At 35.7% G+C, this 19,368-nt stretch overlaps 4 protein-coding genes across 6 annotated transcripts in view; 1 reads left to right on the top strand and 3 right to left on the bottom strand.

Moving 5' to 3' along the window:
- Positions 1–863: 863 nt before the first annotated feature.
- LOC111517542 (aldo-keto reductase family 1 member B1) lies at positions 864–7,408 on the bottom strand. Of its 2 annotated transcripts, none has more exons than XM_023173734.2 (5): positions 7,325–7,408; positions 2,852–3,052; positions 1,921–2,199; positions 1,272–1,491; positions 864–1,102 (listed from the first exon to the last, which is right to left on the bottom strand). In XM_023173734.2, exons 1-5 carry the CDS (start codon positions 7,391–7,393, stop codon positions 918–920), a joined length of 954 nt encoding a protein of 317 aa, XP_023029502.2. In that variant the 5' UTR covers positions 7,394–7,408; the 3' UTR covers positions 864–917. The 2 variants fall into 2 exon arrangements, with proteins under 2 accessions (XP_023029502.2, XP_023029501.2); XM_023173733.2 differs by lacking the exon at positions 7,325–7,408 and adding an exon at positions 6,003–6,146.
- Positions 3,952–5,045, top strand: LOC111517543 (uncharacterized). Its single transcript, XM_023173735.2, has one exon. It carries the CDS (start codon positions 4,033–4,035, stop codon positions 4,969–4,971), a length of 939 nt encoding a protein of 312 aa, XP_023029503.2. The 5' UTR covers positions 3,952–4,032; the 3' UTR covers positions 4,972–5,045.
- A 1,590-nt stretch (positions 7,409–8,998) lies between the features above and the next one.
- Positions 8,999–12,987, bottom strand: LOC111517544 (uncharacterized). Its single transcript, XM_023173736.2, has 4 exons — positions 12,973–12,987; positions 11,006–11,241; positions 10,558–10,783; positions 8,999–9,160 (listed from the first exon to the last, which is right to left on the bottom strand). Exons 1-4 carry the CDS (start codon positions 12,985–12,987, stop codon positions 8,999–9,001), a joined length of 639 nt encoding a protein of 212 aa, XP_023029504.2.
- The window catches only part of Vmat (Vesicular monoamine transporter), a 90,028-nt gene continuing 81,791 nt past the window's right edge, over positions 11,132–19,368 (bottom strand). For both annotated transcript variants that reach the window (XM_074185091.1, XM_074185092.1), the window contains exon 12: positions 11,132–11,241. The gene's annotated coding sequence lies outside the window, so the exon portion shown is untranslated. The remainder of the gene's footprint in view (positions 11,242–19,368) is intronic.

The following is a 19,368-nucleotide window of genomic DNA, read 5'->3' as shown; positions in this document are numbered from 1 at the left end:
ACTAGTATCCATACTAGCTTCCTCAGATGTGTTCATAGATGTAGTTACACTAGTATTTATACAGTAGCTTCCTCAAGAGGGTTCATGCAAGTAGTTATAACAGTAATTATACTAGCCTCTTCAGATGTGTTTATACAAGTAGTTATAATAGTATTCATACAACAGCTTCCTTATATCTGTTCATACAAGTAGTTATAGTTGTATCCATGCTAGCTACCCCAGACGTGTTCATACATGTAGTTATACTAGTATTCATACATTACCTTCCTCAAGCGGGTTCATAATAAGAGTTATAACAGTAATCATACCAGGCATATTCATGCAACAGCTTCCTCAAATGTGTTCATACAAGTAGTTATAATAGTATTCATACTAGGTGTATTTCTACAATAGCTTCCTCAAGGATGTTTATATAAGTAGTTATGAGAGTAATCAACTAGGCATATTCATGCAATAGCTTCCTCAGATGTGTTCATACAAGTAGTTATAATAGTATTCATACTAGGTGTATTTCTACAATAGCTTCCTCAAGGATGTTTATATAAGTAGTTATGACAGTAATCAACTAGGCATATTCATGCAATAGCTTCCTCAGATGTGTTCATACAAGTAGTTATAATAGTATTCATACTAGGTGTATTTCTACAATAGCTTCCTCAAGGATGTTTATATAAGTAGTTATGACAGTAATCAACTAGGCATATTCATGCAATAGCTTTCTCAGATGTGTTTATACAAGTAATTATAATAGCATTCATACTAGTAATTATAGTTGTAACGAAAATAAATAAGTTTTTCAGTCGTAGGAAAAAATTCAGTTCCACTCTAGGTACATATCTGTTGGTCATTATAAAAAAAATCAAAAGAGTTTCAATTTTAATTTTCACACGTAGACGAATTGAAATTACAAATGCATTTCAGAACTCCACTCCTTTGAATGGATACTCAGGAGAACCAAGTAATTCTTCAGCGTGACACATTCTCAAATCGCAATTGAAACTGTCCATCACATCCATCTCATCATCCGTTAGTTTGAAATCAAAGATTTCGAAATTTTGCTTCAGTCTGCCAGGGTTTGAGGACTTCGGGATTGGTACAGTACCTGCAAAATAAATGAAAAAAAAATGCATTTGTGCCATTGTAATGACATTCTATACTATATCTGAACCATTCAAACACACAAGCCTTTTATAATCACACTGAAAGAGGAACAAATTCCCTCTCTCCTGCCCTCACAGTGTTTCATTCAATATATAATGAATTTTCATTACCTAATTGATAAATGTAACGCAGGATAACCTGAGTCGAAGTTTTGCCGTATTTTTTACCAATTGCTGCTATTTTATCATGATCCAGAGGAACAACAGGATCGCTTTCCTTCATCCATGGTCGTGTTGGAGATCCCAAAGGACTATAGGCCATTATTTGAATGTTTCTGTCCTTGCAAAACTTTATCAGCTTTTTATTATTCAGAAATATGTTCACCTCAATCTGAAACAATAATATCATCAGAAGAGTGGCTCTATCTTTTTTCCGGTAGCCAAAGTAATGTGTATGGAAGATTACTTCAATTTGGATAATGATTAACGCTTGTTGGCAAATTACCATATTTTATCAAAGAGTAATGTATTTCATCTAATTTTTTGTGATATTCCTCTTCACTAATGATAGTCAGTCAGAGACGATTTAAAAACATTCAATGTAATCCTAAGACCTGTGTGCCATCTATCAGATCTTCATGGAACATACTAAAAAACTTAAACGTAAGATGGCGCCACTCGCACCTGGTTGACAGACTTAATATTTACACAATATCCTGATTCTTGGCCACGAAGGTACTAGGTACCAGGTACTTGGTAGTAGGAACCATTGATGTCAATTGGAGACCTCTTTCAATCCAGATATTGTTGACATACTCACTTGATTCACCACTGGTTGGATCTTCGCATTGTCAACAATCTTCTGGACTTGTTTACTATTGAAATTGGACAAGCCGATACTTTTTGCCAGCCCAAGTCTCACGCATTCTTCCATTCCTCTCCAAGTTTCAACAATATCATATTCGGAATACACTGCGTCTTTGAAAGGAAGTTGGAAGTCAACCTTGCCGACATCTTCTTGCGCACAAGGCCAGTGGATGAGGTAGAGATCGACGTAGTCTAAACCGAAGTTTTTTAGGGATTCCTTACAGGCTGGTACCTGGAAAACAGAAATGAACAATCAAGTTGACATGAACATGGAAAAAAAAAATCTGTTATCGAAGCAATAATGTCGTTAGCTCCACTTCCCTCTCAACAGCAGTGAGGCCGTGAATGGTTTTGAAAGGAGTCCATTAGAAAGCATAAATTGAAGCAATTCTTTTTAAAGCAGCTGTCTGAGCGGTCACTAAACTTGGTTTAGTTTTCAACTTCTTGGTCACAATTTTGCTACTATACCAAAGGTCTATATGAAAGAAGCCTATACTATGAAAATGTGTTTTTATTCCAATACTGTTTCAGAATTGCAAAAACGTAAAGAAATACATGGCGTTCAGCCCCTTGAAGATGATCACTTGGTGATCGAAACTCGTGTCGAAGTGTTAAAATAACGGTTTGCTTTTGGGAAAAACCCCCAGCAATATTAATCTCTGTAAAGGATCCAAGATTCTATATCAATCAATACATACCACACTCAGTAGAATACACATTTACTGAGATATGGAGTTAAAGAAACGTCATAAAAACAGACTATTTTGAAACAACCTAACAGAAGTTATGACCAATTCAATAGATTTGTTGACACCCAGTATATTTATATTTGTATGTACTCATCAGTGATTAAAAAAGTTTACAATATCGGCCTATATACTCACCACTTTCTGCTGTTCATGAAAAGTATTCCATAATTTGGTAACAACGAAGATATCGTCTCTAGTGATAACCTTATCTTCAATTTTGGCTCGTAGACCTTCTCCTATCTCTTTCTCGTTCCCATAAAGCCATGCGCAATCAAAAAGGCGATAGCCTATGTCGATAGATAGTTTGATAATCTCTGTTATTTCTTCTGGTTTCGACTGAAAAACAAAGTAATGTATATACAACTCTCTACCTTGAGGCAAATCATAGATTTTTTAAAAACAACATACAAGCACCACAAGAAATTTCTTATGGCACCACAGAAAAAAAAGTTCTGAGGAAGTCAATTCCACATTGAGACAGTTCTCCAAATGAAATAGTTCTTAAGCAGTTCGAGTTCGAGATGTACTGAGATGAACCTCAAAACGATGAGCTGATGAAGGACAAACTCATAACTTCACAGATTTTTGAATTATTTTCATTCGAAAAGTAAGTCTTTATTTAGCCAGGTACTTGTGGCGAAAATAACGACTGAAGGTCTGTTACCAAACAAATCAAGGAAAAATATGAATATTCATATTCATATTGACAATCAACGAGAATGGGAATTCGTTTTCAGAAAATGTATAAGGTCTTCCAACAGGGAATTTGGACAATCGATAACGGCCATCTTGTTTGAGCTACATCTGTCAAATTTGTTTGATAGATGAAGCATTTTTAATTACAATCACTACTGAAATGTATAAAAAAATATACAGGTTCTAACGAGTATGTAGTGGACTTCAAAGACTCCAGGAAACTGGTTGGAGGGAAAGATGATACATTTTAAAGAAACTGCAGCTGCATGAACAGGTGTTTGAGTTTGGTGAATAAGTAGGAAACATTCTCGTTCTCGTTCATCATTGAAACCTCGTTCTTGAAATTCTTCGTCATGAACAACACTTGTAAAATGCTATTCATGTAGCAAGTGTTTCCTAAATTATCTAATCCATTTTCCTTCTCAAAATTTTCAGGACAACTCTCTACTGACTCGTAAGGAAGAACATGTTTCATATAATCTGCATAAGAACCATTTCTCAAGCTATTCAAGTGACGCACATGATTCACCCTGTAAATTCAGTCTTTGCTATCACTTCTGTCACTAAAATGTCAAAAAAAATTTAAAACATCCAGTTTCTCAAGATAAATTCCAGTGAACATGAGCTCCCAAGAGGAAAAATTAACGGACCCCATCGAATCAAACACAATCAATAGGCAGTTATTGGAAAACCAATCTTTCCTTTACACCGAAAACCAAAAACTGCAAAACGATGTTCAAAGCCTCTCGAAGCAATTGGAGAATCTCAGAAACTCAACAATTCAACCTGAGGTGTTTGAAGCACTTAGGAAAGAAAAGGACCATCTTCTGGCTTTGAACGAAACACTGAGGAAGAAGATAAAGACTAGAAGAGGTACGTCAATTCTCACAACACCCTCTGACTTACAGAAAGAACATAAGGAGAAAATCGAAATCATAAAAACAGTTCAAGAAATAGACAGGCTGTTGGAGAAGATCAGGGACTCTGAGAAATTCGAAATGAGACCGTGTGAGAACAACGCAGCTCTAGTGATAGAATCCCTCACCAAGAAGCTGGAGGAAGAACAGCGAAAATGCGAAGAAGCTAATGAAGCTTTACGAAAACTGAGGGTAGACGACGAAAAGTACATACTTCGGGAGAAAATAACGGATATGAAGCAGCTGATAAGCGATTTAGAGGTGGAGAACACCAAGTTGAAATTCGAAAACGAACAGCTTGCCGAAGATGTTGATGAATATAAAAAACAGCTCAACGAAGCTACAGAAGAAGCCAAAACGGTCACCAAGAAGTTCTGCCAGCTGGAAGACGAGAAAGACAAACTGAAGGTTGTAATTTCCGAACTGGAAAATGAAAAGATCAAGTTGAAGAAGGAAATGATTGAGGAGATGAACGAAGCCAATAGAGCCAAGAGGGTTTCCGTAGACACAGAAATCGCTCTGCATCATATTTCGGAAGCATACGAGAACAAGAGGAAAGAAGTACAGGCTATCTCTGCACAGTTGGAAGAAGCCGAGAAGATAATAAGGAGTTTTAAGGAACAGTTCGCTCCACAGTATTGAACAATAGTTTCAATTTACCGAATTTTCAATAATGAGTCTGTTATTAAGATGAAAATAAAGCTCGATCATTCATACCCTAAACTTTTACTTTTACCTCTACCTCAATTTTTCACTCTACTTTAACGAATGTTTGTGTTCAACGATTCCTAAAAAGAAGGGATTGCATACGTTGACCAACAGCTCGACGAAGCTACAGAAGGAGCCAAAATGCTCACCAAGAAGTTCTTCCAGGTAGAAGATGAAAAAGGCAAACCGAACGTTGTAAATTCCGAAATGGAAAGTGATCTTGGTTAGTATTATGTAGGTTACATATATTCCTGGTTGATATTGGCATTCATGTTTTATTGCCGATAATGATCGAACTTGAAACGATCGATAGCAGTAATGAATGTTATTGAAGTTCTTTCCCAACACCAAATTGTCAGTTTCAACACCTCGATACGTGTTTCGATCACCAAGTGATCATCTTCAAGAGGTAATATTTATTACCACACCAAAGCTTCCAAACAATGCATCACAAGGAATGATGAAGGTAACCGTCCTTCCTTTCTTCCTATTGTTGAAGAAATACAACAAATAGATGGCTCTTTGTGTCTTCAACTTAGTAGAGGAATGTTCTGATCAAAAGCATACTCCTCAGGTAAAAACGGAAGCTATGTTCTAGGCTATTCTAGAACTTTCTAGATGGCGGAACTTCCAGCCCTAATATTTGGAAACGTACGCTCTTCAGGTGAAAGCGGGAAACTTCTTCATGGAGAGGCTGATGTGACACTATAACGGAAAAAAGGTAGGCGCGTGAAAGTTGAATTCAAGGTGTTGATGCCAAGAGGAACAAACTTCTTGAGATGAATCTGTTGTGGATATGTTGAGGCATATGACATTCCAAATATTTTCAAGGATTGCTGCTTTCAATACCTGTCCATCCAGAGTTTTTATTGTCAAAAAAATCCTTCAATAACAAGGTATTCAGACTTCGCGAAGTGGTTTTTTAGATAAGAGTGAACGAATAATCAGAGTTTTGTTCGACTCACCAAAAACGTCCCAAGGCCATAAGAAGGGCATCTTCTACCATCGTTTAGGGTAATTTGGTTACTACAAGGACCTCGACATGACATAACCACCACTTCATAAAATGACGTACGTCATCATGACGATATACTCATTCAAATGACACATTTTTTTGAGTTCCGTGGTTACCGTTATAGTGAAGGGAACTGACGATAACGACCGTTCACAAAGAAGTTACGCGGATACTATGTGCTATCGCGGGTCTTCCTTTTGGGTTATGATTGTCCATTGTGTCTCGTCAAGCAATATTGTGAGTTTGTCGTACGCCGGTATCCAGGCCGGAGTGGTTCGTAACCTGAATAACCCCAAATCAGAATACGATATGACATAACTGAGTGAAATTATCCATAGTAGGCTCTTTTTGAGCTTCATCAAGCTGGCCACATTATTTAATCGTCTCATAACAAACAAAACACTAGAAAGTTTGCTAGTCATAGCTTTGATATGATTAGACCAGCTCAATCTATTATCAGTAATGAATCCTGAAAAATTTTCACTTTCAGTTGGATGAATTTCAGATTGGAAAATATAATCATATTCTGAGTTTTATTTCCATTCAGAGTCAGCTTATTATCAGCAATTATATGCTAATGTTTCGCTATTTCGCGTCATTAGTTGGAAGCTGGTTAAGTCTTTGCTAGAACATAATGAAGTAAGTAAAGTAATTCTTGTCGGTTTTATAAAACTGTATAGATCATTGATATTGTGAATCAAGAACAATAGTGGACTTGAAACAGAGCCCTGAGGAACACATTTGGCCAGGAGGAAGCCAGGAGAAACGGCCATCGAAAACAAAGAGAGCGAGAGAGATACTTTGTTTTGAGAAAATTGTTAATTTGAATTGTGTTTGCTCATATGAATTGTTTGAAATGTTTAATAATTTTCAAACATCATCATGAGAAATTATTGATTCACATTGTTTTGTATCTTCATTCAGTAACCAGTGACGTCGTAAACAAAATCGAGAGGGTTGGATATTGATAACAGAAGAATGTATGTCAAGGTTGACCTTGATGTATGAGTATGATTGAATTTAAGAAAATAATAAAAACTTGACGCTCTGTTGTATCAAAAACAGGATACGAAAAGCTTTATATGTTACAACGGGTTGAACATTAATAGAAATATTTTTTGTCTGTAGATTATGACCCCAAAAAAATCTGGGAATCTGCCGCGGTAGATAACTCCAGTGTCAAGTCCTGACCTGCAGAATTGACCGTGAAATCATATAATTATGTTGTACCGGAGATTACGTTTATAAAGTTAGTAGTTGTATCAGACTCACCAGCCATGATCCCAAACCTAATGCAGGACACTTTTCAGCATTGTTGAAGGTAATAGAAGGAATTGACATTTCAATTAATGCAATCCTGCACACAACGCCTATGAACCTAAGAATGATTGAATTAGAACTGAAATGTCTGGCAGGAAAGGGTGGGATTTCCCTTGTATATTAAGCTATTGCAAACAAGTTGGCAACATTTCTCGACCAATAAACGATATTGTTGGTCAACAGTACGAGCAACAGCTAGTTGTTTACATTAGTTACATCAGAAACTGATAAGGTAGGCAACATTTTTTTACAGAGTGGTTAGAAGTTTCTGCAACAAATACAGAAGAACGCAGAAGAAAAAACATTACATTTTCTTGTCCTGAATTTACTCGTTTCTCATTTATTGTTATGAATATTGATCTAACCGTCATCACAATATTGTATTGCTGTCACTTATAGTACCAGAAATGTTTGTGAAATTTACCATATTTCTGGTAATAACCACCATACATGTCTCTCAGCGCAAAATAAAACAATAAAAATCGTTTGTATAACTTTAATTAATTCACATAACACCTTAGAAATAAATGCACACGTTATTATAAATAACAGACAACAGTTCACCACTTTTTCAAGCGACACTGACATCGACTGACTGATTTTCATATTTTCACAGAACATTAAAACACTGAAGAGGGAAAAATTTGATTAGTGAAATGTATCTACAATCTAGAATCTCTATATGAGTGTCCACCAATTCTAATGGAAATTAGTCGATTGTTTGAAGGGTAAAGGAAAGAGGAGTAAAACCACCACCTATATAAATGTATCAGTCCTGATAGAAGACATAGAAAGGCAAAAGAGCTTGAAGAAGATTTTATAAGAAATAAAGTAGAGAATAGAGAATACAAATAACTAGTTAGAAAACTGAAATTATTGTAACTTTGCACAAAAGTGAGAATGGATATGATATTCTGGTAACTCTGCTGGTGAATATGCTTCTCTTGTAAAAGCTCTTTGGAATGATATTGTCAATCAAAATGATTGGTCTCTTTTACTTTCAACTTCTGAAGAGTTGACAGAACTGTTGCTACTGAAATATATTGTATTTATGCGTTATTCATTCAGACATCAATACTTGATAATGTTTGCAGATGATAATGGTTTGATCAGTTCAAGTAAGCTCAAATAAGAAGTTGGTAACAGTAGTCTACTAATCTACTAACTACTAACAGTACCTACTTATCCTTGATCTGATTACATCTTGACCTAGAGAAAGTTATAGGTCTTTGTAGGATGAATTGAGATTCAAGTATCCAGAGACCAATAACATTCAGGCCTTTGTGTTCAAATCATATCCATTAGCAAGAGGAATAATGAGAATGAAAGAGTATTTTTCAGCCTCAGTCCTTATTCAAAAGCTTGACCGTAACCTGTATTGGTACTATAACACTAATATAAGAGTGAGGTGAGTTTCTAACCTACCTCTAACCTTTTGCCTCGATATATAATGATACTGTTGTACTATAGCGTGGGTAGTGAAAACATGATTAATATAAATATGGCTATAAGAGGATGAATACTAATAAGAGGCAAAGTAAGATTCCATAACCCTACCATTATACCTGCTTCCAAAAAATATGAAAATCAACAATGACACTCAGTGACATCACAGACTGTACCATTTTACCCAGAGAATTCAAAAAGATAGCCACTACCGAAACTGTGTGGTTTTCCGGGTTCATCATTGTAGTCTCTGTCTTCCAGAGCATTCGACCTAGGAGATCCTGAAACCGTCAGAGGAGGGGCGTAAGCAGGTCTTGCGTGTGCTACAGACGGCAGCTGGATCTGAAAATGTGTAGAATTAGTAATATTATCGAGTTCAGGTGGCACTACTGAGAGTATTTGATATCTCCCGTGACATCACATGCGACACAGCAATAATAGATACATTCAACTGTTCTAGCTTGAGAACATGGAACATTGTCATGAGACGGTGACATGAGACAGCTGACAGATGACAAATGAAAGTCGTTAAGAGACTATAGATGTTTGTGTGCCATACTAGGATGGTATTGAAGGGTATGGACTGAATTTGAATGCTCTAGACACTGGTATTTAAAATCTAGAAACGATAAGAAGAGTAATGGAGGTAGGACGGTGCTGATCGGATAAAATAGGGAGAATGAAGAATTTACTTGTTTGGTATTAACAGGTGTAGCGTGGTCTGAACAACATGGGAGCTTTGTCAGATGCAGACCATACCTCAGATAATGAGGTACAAACTAGAACAGGAACAAGTATGTTTTTCTCTCATCTTTTCAAGGCTTCAGTGTTTTTCCGGAAACTTGTCCAAATCAGACCTCTGCCAAACTGCAAAACGATACCTCAAGATGAGGGAAACATGTGGAATGTGGAAGACATATCCTTGCTGCCAAACATCAGCGTGGTCCAAACAGAACTGGCTGGTATCTCAATCGCCACAAAAGAAATAACCAGGACAGGAATTTCTGGCAAAAACATAACAATATGTACTGACAGCAGACAAGCCCTATTAGCCATGAACAGACAACGTGTTACCTCAGGGCTAGTACTAGAGTGCCACCAAGATTTAGCCAAAGTCTCGGTAGATGATAACATTATCCTGAGGTGGGTTAAAGAGCACGGCAGAAGTGAAGGTGATCGCATTGCCAACTTTTCAGCCATGGAAGCGGCTGGACTAAGAATTTTAGGGCCCAGTGGCACTTACGGCCTGATGACTTCGACAATTGCGAAACTAGCCTAAAGTCACACCCATACCCAATCCCTACAGAGATGGGATGAAATCAAAAGGATGCAATCTTGCGCCGGGATCACCTTTGGCGACCCTGGAAAGCTGGCGTAGAAGAAATATCTGGGGATGACCAGGAAAAATCTATGCATAACAGTAGGATTTCTGACTGGTCCCTGTTAACTAAGGAAACACCTCCACAAATTGGAAACACCTACACAAATTGGAGATTTAAAATACACAGAAAAAATGTATATGAAAAACAGAAGAATAAGACACTTTAATATAGATAACTTGTTGAGGAAAACTAAAAAGTAACAAGGAGATAATACACAAATCAGTACTTAGTGGTATCAGAAGTGAAGAAAACAAATAAGAATATTACCTCCCAAAACAACGTGAACTGAAAAGAAGTATTTATATTTTGTATAAACACAGAAATTCTTGAAAAACTTCACTATAACCATATTTTTACCTGTTGTGGTCTTTCATATTGTTGTGGCCTATATTGTCCATCATCATGTTGCCTTCCATAGAGAGGCTGAGGTTGTTGGTAAGCTTGTGTTTGCTGCTGTTGAGTAACGGGAAGTGGAGCAACGGGTTGTGGAGCTTTTGGCAAGTGGTCGGCTTCCAATATCCTGAAACCTTCCTTACCGGCTGTATATTTCACCGAGATCTTCCTTCCACTAGGGTCTACGTAACTGCAATCGAGTTGAATCAAATAAAAAAATATATAGAAAGCGGGAGATGATTAGATTATCAACGTGAGTTCCCAACAAAACATTATCATCTATATATTAATAACAATCGGTACTTGTAATTTGAAACAACTAGCCCTTATTAATTTTTGAAATATTCAAAGAAGTAGCTACCTTGCTTGAAGAACACTGTAGAATGAAATGAGCCCATTACTGAATTCTTACCTGTATCCACCGTTTCTAGATCCATCAGGAGCTATACTCTCCCCCTGAGCGAGACCATTTTCTGAAGTGAAGAGGTATTTGAAGTTGCCATCATGATTCAACGCTTGTTTATGCGTTAAAATTTGTGGAGGAGGCGCTTTCTGATAGTTGTACTGTTCTTCTTGATTATAGCCTCCATTTTGATATTGGCCTTGGCAGTTGCAGGTCAATATTAGGCCTAGTGATACTCCTACAATCTGAAATGCAAAGACTACTGTAGACTTTTGAGGATTACGTATTTCTATAAGCTTGAAAAAAATTCTCTATCATTGTTTGAAATCAGTTTACTTCCTGATCGCGATATTACTGTGCTTGCCTTCCTTTGTGGCTATATCTCGCCCACTCCTCGTATACGATATTTCGTATAAAACGGTCGGAAGTGCGGAAGAAAAAACGAGTCGCTCGAATGCGTGATAAGCGGCCCAAAATCACGCAAAACAACATTTTAATTCATGTCACAGGAAATGTAGTCCGCCTATATTGATACTTAACACAACAAAAACGTTCAAAATTTAAAGGATTTTTTTTATTTTGCAACTCACGTGTTGCAAATATTTCGCTTAAGATATGGATCCAGAAAATATTTTCCATATTGGTAATGATCCTCTCAAATTGGTGGAATTCTGTTTTTCATGTATAAATTATTGTTTCTGATTGCCAGTGAGATAAACTAATATTGTTTACTTTCACAATTGATATATTGTTACAAAATTGTTTTCGCAAAAAATTGTTCAAATCAAATACAATAACTGATGAAGGAAGAAATGAGTTATGAAAAACTCATCAATTAAATTGGTGTTCCAAAAATTTTTTTTTTCAAAAAAATTTAGTTGGGTAACAATAAATTTTTATAAAAAACAAGTAATTGCTACAGCCATCAATTCATCGAATCAATTTTTTTCATATAAAACAATTGTTTCGAACAACGTTTCGAAATTGATTCAATTTTTCTTCAGGGCTTGAAAAGCAGTTTTTTCGTGTTGGAAATGTGACCAAACATCCATAGTTACATTTACAACTCAATTGAATTGGAAACGTTGGCCCAACAACTAACCCTTATTGAAGAAAAACTGCATAAAATTATTCGTCCTCTTCAATGAAAATAATGAACATTTTTTTGGAAACGAATGATTGAAGGGACATCTCAAATAAAAGTAATTGAAGAATGATTTTGGAACAAAATTTCAGTATGGGGTGACTTCAGATTTGAATAATTGAGATGGAGGGTAATGCAAAAGTAGAGTATAGTCATTGAAGAAGATTAATCCACAATGGAAATGGATAATATGAAACTCGTACATATATTTTGAAAAAATCAGGACTGTGAATAATAAGTACTAAATAACAGAAATAAATAAAGATGAATAGATGCAATAATGAATGCTGAAATTCATCAAGAAATATTAATGATAGAGTGCTCCGAGTTGATAAAAAAGTGAAATATATAAAAAAGAAGAAAGTCATTTGTAGAAAAAAATGAAGGAACTAGTGGAAAAGCAGTAAATGTAAACTACAACAAAGCTCGTTCGCATCGTTCTGATGAATGAAAAATGGTAATAAAGCTAGAGGTTGACCGAAAAATGTCAAAGGAAATGATTGAATTTAAACTGATGAAGAATTAGATAGAAAGCTGAGACTAGCATAAAATAATTCATAGCTTCAACTTCTGTTATTTGTATTGTTTGTACTGAAGGGATTTTAGTATATACCGAAAAAATTTGGTTTTTGAATGCTACGTTAAATAATAATGGTTGTTAATTGTACGCACAATGCTGTAGTAGGTTTAGATGATTATTAAAATCAATTCCTGAAGTAATCTAGAAATTTTCGAAACAACAGAATTAGAAAATTATCACGTATCACAAATCCACAAATAAGCTTCTCCGTTACACACACTTCATCAGTACTTAGAACTTAGAACTACTCACTGCTAAATAAGTCATGTTTATCCTATTTCCTGAAATCACAAAACTGAAATGTAACACAGTCTAATCAAACGCGGGCTTTATAGATTGGTGGGTGTGTACGAAATACTTCTTATACTCCACTGGCTGCGGTGCATATCAGAGACGTAGGAAAAAGGTTCCTAGAAGTGGGTCCTTTTTCGCTTTATTTATTTTTGCTTTCACTTGAGAATTCCCCATCATCCCTCCATTGGAGAACATACTGGAGAAAATCATTAAAAATGAGACACCCAACTTTTTTTTTCATACTCCTTGAACAGAGTTTACACTTTTGTGAAAAACCATCGTAAAGTACCACCAAATCTTTCGGGACAGAGAGTTCAGTTGAATTATTTCAATATTCGGACGTTAACTCCGGTGGAACAGTTAGTGACATGAAAATAATGCTGGAACCTAAAGTTCTCGAAGAATCTCCTGGAACTGCACATTCGCAAGACTTCAGTTTTACAAAATTTCTCGAAAGAATCGATTACCCTCTGGAAAATTCTGAGAAAACTGGAACACGAGGCAGTTGTGAACCAGCCTCAGTTGAAATATTCTGGTTTCAATTCTTGGAAATGAATGAAACACAAGCAGTAAAGGAAAATCCTTAAGGCGATGTGCCTGTGCGCAGTGAAGTTCGAGGTGTACTGAGTTGAACTATCATTCGAATATATCTCCACGTTGTTTAGGCTGCGATTAGGGAATAAGATGATATTGGTTTTGCCTTTGTTGAGTTTTGAGTTATTCTTTTCCGACCAAATATTTATTTTACTGTATATATCTTCTATGGTTCTCCTCAAGCTTTCCACGTTTTCTTCTATTATTAGTATGTTGGTGTCGTCTGCGTGATTAGTAACATATGTTGTGGTATTACTGGTAATAAACGTTATAAGATCGTTAGCAAACACCAAGAAGAATAATGGACCCAAATTAGATTCTTGAGGTACTACCTGGCTAATTTCAGATCCACTACTGATGCATTTGCCAACTTTGACCCTTTGTCTTCTTTCTTTAAGATATGATGTAACTAAGTTATGTGGTACTCCTCTTATACCGGATCTGAATAGTTTTGAGAGTAACAATTCATGATGTACACAGTCGAAGGCACGCGAGAAGTCTATAAAAAGACCTAGAACACACTTCTTTTTGTCCAGGGCATTGATAATTCTGATCTGAAACTCAGATAATGCTGATTCTGTGCTTTTGAACTTAGTGAATCCATACTGCGATGTCGACAGTTTTATTATTCCCAAAGAAGTTGGTTAATTGTTTTTTTATATATTTAGTTCAAATGTTTTAGAGTCCCTTGACAGCAGTCTGATTGCTCTGTAATTATCCAAATCGTTCTCATCACTTTTTTTATAGATGGGGCATACAGTTGCAAGTTTCAAATTGTCTGGATAAACTCCCTTTGCGGATGATACATTTATGGTTGTTAGAAATATAGTCACTCTCACAAACGACTGTCTACAGAAGAGAGACAAATGTCCAGCCTTTCTTCGATGTTCCAGACTATCAATGTTGCAAGTGATTTAGGCGTCTCTAATCAGGCAGATGGCTCTTTTCTGGATAGAATCCAGCAGCTTCAAGGTATGCTTAGGGGTGGAGCTCCATATATTTTTAAAGGAAAAAACACTACAGCACTACAGGAAAATCGTTTCATGAACCATTAAAAGAGGGTTGGAGACAATATGGGTCCCTGGGGAACCAGGTCGCCTGTTTCCGTAATCCATATTGATGATCGCTCAAGATTTTTAAGCCTTCCAAATATTCAAGGATATAGAGGTTTACAGCTTCCTCAATGATTTTTTATTTAACTGATAGCAAAGCGACTGGTCTGAAGTTTTTTTGGAAGATTTTTCTATTCCTTTCTTCCAACAAGACCCATTATTTGTTGCTACCTGAAAATGAAGCAAATTGAGTTGATACTTTTACATTCTACAATCATAATATTTTATCAGAATCAGCTTCATTGTTTGCTTCCCCAATGAATTTGTTGATCTGCTCGCTGTTGAAGACTTTTGATTTCTTTACTGTATAACCAACATTCTTCCTTTCAAGAAATACGTTCACATAGTACGTACTTCCCGAACTGGGTCGCAAAGAAGCTATTTTCTTAAAGAAGTTGCCAAAAAAGGTTTGACTCGAAATAACACCCTAATTATTTTGAATCAGTTATACAGACACCCTGTCAACCAACAATTTCGACGCCACTGGCACATGCACTTGTCCAGATACTAGTGAAAGTGTCCCAAACGCTATATGAATTTTTCACACGTTTACATTATGTAAAACTTGCTTTACTTTCTTGATCTATTTGTGCGTACTTACGGAAAATATAAAAAAGTCTATTATTATTTTTACCAAAATAGGTATGCTGTTACATAAGAGTGTTTATGTTCTTGCGAAGGAATTTGGAAACGGTTGTGATACTAGACATAATACAACTTCGTGCTCTATTAAGCATTATGCATTTTTGTTTTTCGTTTGGTGTTCATGGCGGTTTTAACTGGACCGAGAAAAAGTTGCAGAACTCCAGAGCTAATCCAGTATCAATCGATTTTGATTGATTGTCAATTGACTATTCTACTTCTCCATGAGATCGCAAGAAACAAACAATGCAGCTGTTCGATGATAAAATAGAATTCGCGTGATTATTATCTTGGAAAAAACTTGTATTGAAACTCTGTTTTTTTATCGAAAAGCTTGCGCCGTTGAGGTTCTTTCTCCGAAGCACATCAGTAGACAATGAAAACTTGACACACTCTGTCTAGTTAACAAGTTGGTATTTGTGTTCGATAGAGATGAAGACAAATGTTACATTGGAAAATTGGATCCGAGGTCTCCAGCAGGTAGATTTCTTGCATATGAAATATTTAACTTGCTTGTTTCGAACAATTTGACAAGTTCAGAATTTTTGAAAACTGCGCCATCACTATTTCTATCAAAATCACCTACAGAAGTTGCAGTGAAAAGTGAATCAACATCAACCATTGTCATTAATACAATACATATGATAGTGCCTCATATCGCTGAGTGATTTCTAACCACAGAGTCTCTGAAGGCAAAGGCATGTACTGTTTTTCAAGACCCTTCCAAATTGCTTCAATAACTTTTTTCACTGTCGTCTCTCCTCTCGTGAAGTGAAATGACAGAACTCGAAAAAAAGCACCAGTGGCAAGATATCTAAAAAAACCGTTTGCGTAAAACTACACATCGTTGTTGATACTAATTTTGAGTAAATTTAATGAATTAGAGATGAATCTGTTCCGGGTGATTCCTTATATTGAGTTCCGCCCCTAAACCTTCATTTTTTGAGATAGGGAAAACCTTAAATACAAAACTACATATAAAGTTTCTTCTTATCTCCAAAAATAAAAACTCTAGAAAATGCACTAAATATAAGAAAACAACCTGTACAATAATAGTAGGTATAATTTTCATTATTCTGATGGTAATTATTATTGCTCAGGGTGACTTTTCTGAGAAGTTTACGAGAAAAAAACCATCCGTATCCTCTGGTAAAAAAAAGAAGCCACATTATTTTGAAGACGCAATGGCATTTTTTATTCCACTTAGTAGATCACGATGTCAAACAGGAAATGCTGAATCTGATGACGGAATGTTCAAAACTGAGTAATATTCGCAAGTTAATGATAGTAAAATAGCCACAAACGACGACGACGGTATGCACAATTCAAAAGATACGCAAAACACCCAAGACGAACAAGAATAAGGTATGAACACAACACCGACAATTCAAGAAAGAGCTCAAAGTTCAGCAACAAATGAAGTAAGACACAACTTCCTTTTAAATCTACGGATGATACTACCAGAAGATTTTTTTAAGTACCATCAACAAAAAGAAACAAGACAAAACAGCCAAGTACTGGAAGTTCGGGAAATGCTGCAGCGCAAGTGATTTGAGTGCCAGATACAAAAGAAAAATAAATGAATCTATTGCTGAGGAAGACAGCGATCTCATTTTCTCAAAGAGTTTGTTACCTGATATGAAAAACTTGAATGATGCTCAATAAAGGCAGTACAAACAAAGAATTTTGGGTTTTACGACGAAATTATAAATGAACAATGTGTACCTATTCCAGTGTACTATCCAGCTTTATCCAACTATTCTTCAGTATCATCCGCATCATCTTAATTTAATCAAGAAATATATATCAAACAGACAGTATTTCATCGTAGCGAAGATCATGATTAATTCCATGAAAACGAATTTTTTTAATTCAACACCTGGTTCTAGACTGAGCAATAATGGTTTTTTTTTCATTCTCATTGTTTCATAATACTCGTTATTCTATTTCATTTCTTTTATAGACATGTATGTTTCTTAAAATTATTATTATTACTATCATCGATGACATGCGTCATCGCCTAATAATATACCACTTTCAATTCCCGTGGGTTGGGCTACCTACCTACAGACAGATTATTGGAAATAGAATGACTTTTAAAAAAAGTTTCCGATGATTTCTACAGCTGGCATTTAAGTTTTCGTCAATAACTCAAAAACTAGCGATGAGTGAGAAATTAAAATAAAAGCTTATGACAGGGGAGACAACTTACAATGAAAAAGTCCAATCCCCCTACATTATTGATAACAAAACTGATTATTACAGTTTATTGTATGATTTTCATTATAAAGGGTTTAATAAAGGCCGCAAAACGTTTTTCACTGTATAATAGCTTTCTCAAACCTAAAATAATGAGTTACTTCTAAATTACAACTATTTTATACTCTAACATATTACCTAACATATTTCTAATGGAAGAATCTACCTGGAAAGGTCAGATATAAATTCATTAACTATATGAATAAATAATTTTTTTTGCCTGGAAATAAACAGATTCAATAATGGTGGAAACTGGAAACTATTTCTGTGTTTTTTTATGCGGGCTTTGAACTTTCTTCCAATATGACCTATATAAAATAGAGGACATAACCCACATTATAATTTATACACTCCCAATTTTTCTCAAACTTTTATCTTTGTTATTTTTAATGTGCACGCCTAAGGTGTTGTTGGTTTTGAGAGCAATATTTGCATCTTTGTTGGGCAGATAATTTGAAATTTACGTAGTGGATTGGCCTATGTAGGTTAAGATTCTATATCTATTTATCCTCATCCCTTCGAATTGAGTAAACTTCCTTCAAAGCTTGGCTGTATAACTTTTTTGATCATAGAGAATGTATTAGACTGCTATCGTAATCATTGTGTTATTATGTTTAGTTCTTTATTGAAATTCCCATCTGACAAGGGAACATTTATCAGTCTGTGGATCATACTGTTGAATGCTGCTACTTTGTGCTGATATGTGTGGGTGGACGAATTATGAATGATAATATCTGCATGTGCTGGTTTACGATAGAACGAAAAAACATTTTTATTGTTAAATTTCGAACTTTGTCAAGTCGTCCTTTTTCTTTCCATAGTGATAGAAGGGTGGAGATAATTGATGAAATACAAGAGCTTAGTCAATTGTGTGTTTGTTCCTGTGAAACATAACAGGATATTATCTACATATCTATACCAATACACGAAACTTCTTACCAATGGGTTACTATGTATTTTTGTCTCCAAATCGTCCATGAAAATATCTGCCAGAATGGGACTAAGTGGATTCCATTATGAGACCTTTGCAGGATGACTAAAAATTTGCATTGATTTCGAAGTAATTCTTCGACAAACAAACCGTAAGCAAGTCTAATATTTCCTATAGGATTGATAGAGCATCATGTGAATAATACACAATATATCTTTCCTGGTCTCCTACATATTATTACATCCATCGGTCCAGAATAATCCACACCTGGTTTAACGTAATTTTCCAACCTACAATGTAGTAGATATGCCATTTGTGGATGTAGAGGTTTCACAGGATTATTCTTACAAAATTGACCAGCATTCCAACAACTTTTGGCCACTGCACGCAATCGAAGAATGTGGTATTTTGTCTCACCTGATAGTGATGAATCAGTAATCGGCTCTGATAACTTTTGTAATCTGTAATAGTATTTTTCGCGTCTCCTTCTACATCAAAATGCCGTAATTTTTCCTTTGACTCGTAGAATTCCAAATCCACCTGGACGAGGAGATAATTTAATCAGATAACTTGGCTTTGGAATGGTTTATGAATTGTCCAAATTATGTATATCTCCAGCAAAACTGATTTTTTGTACACATTTCAACCAAATTATCTCAGCATCTAATATTTCTGGTGCAGGCAACTCTGAGAGGGTTGAAACTATGTTTTTCCGTTAACCAGATGTCGCCCCCTATGGACGATAACCCTCAGAAGTCGAAACTTGTGCGAGCTATGGATTAATGTGGTCTTACCTTTCAAGGTGAGATTCCTAGC

The sequence above is a fragment of the Leptinotarsa decemlineata genome, unplaced genomic scaffold, assembly GCF_025532065.1.
Source record: "Leptinotarsa decemlineata unplaced genomic scaffold, Ldec_3_MD MMD2_tig00026361_RagTag_RagTag, whole genome shotgun sequence".
Lineage (NCBI taxonomy): Eukaryota > Metazoa > Arthropoda > Insecta > Coleoptera > Chrysomelidae > Leptinotarsa > Leptinotarsa decemlineata.
This window is presented reverse-complemented; position numbering and strand designations above follow the sequence as displayed.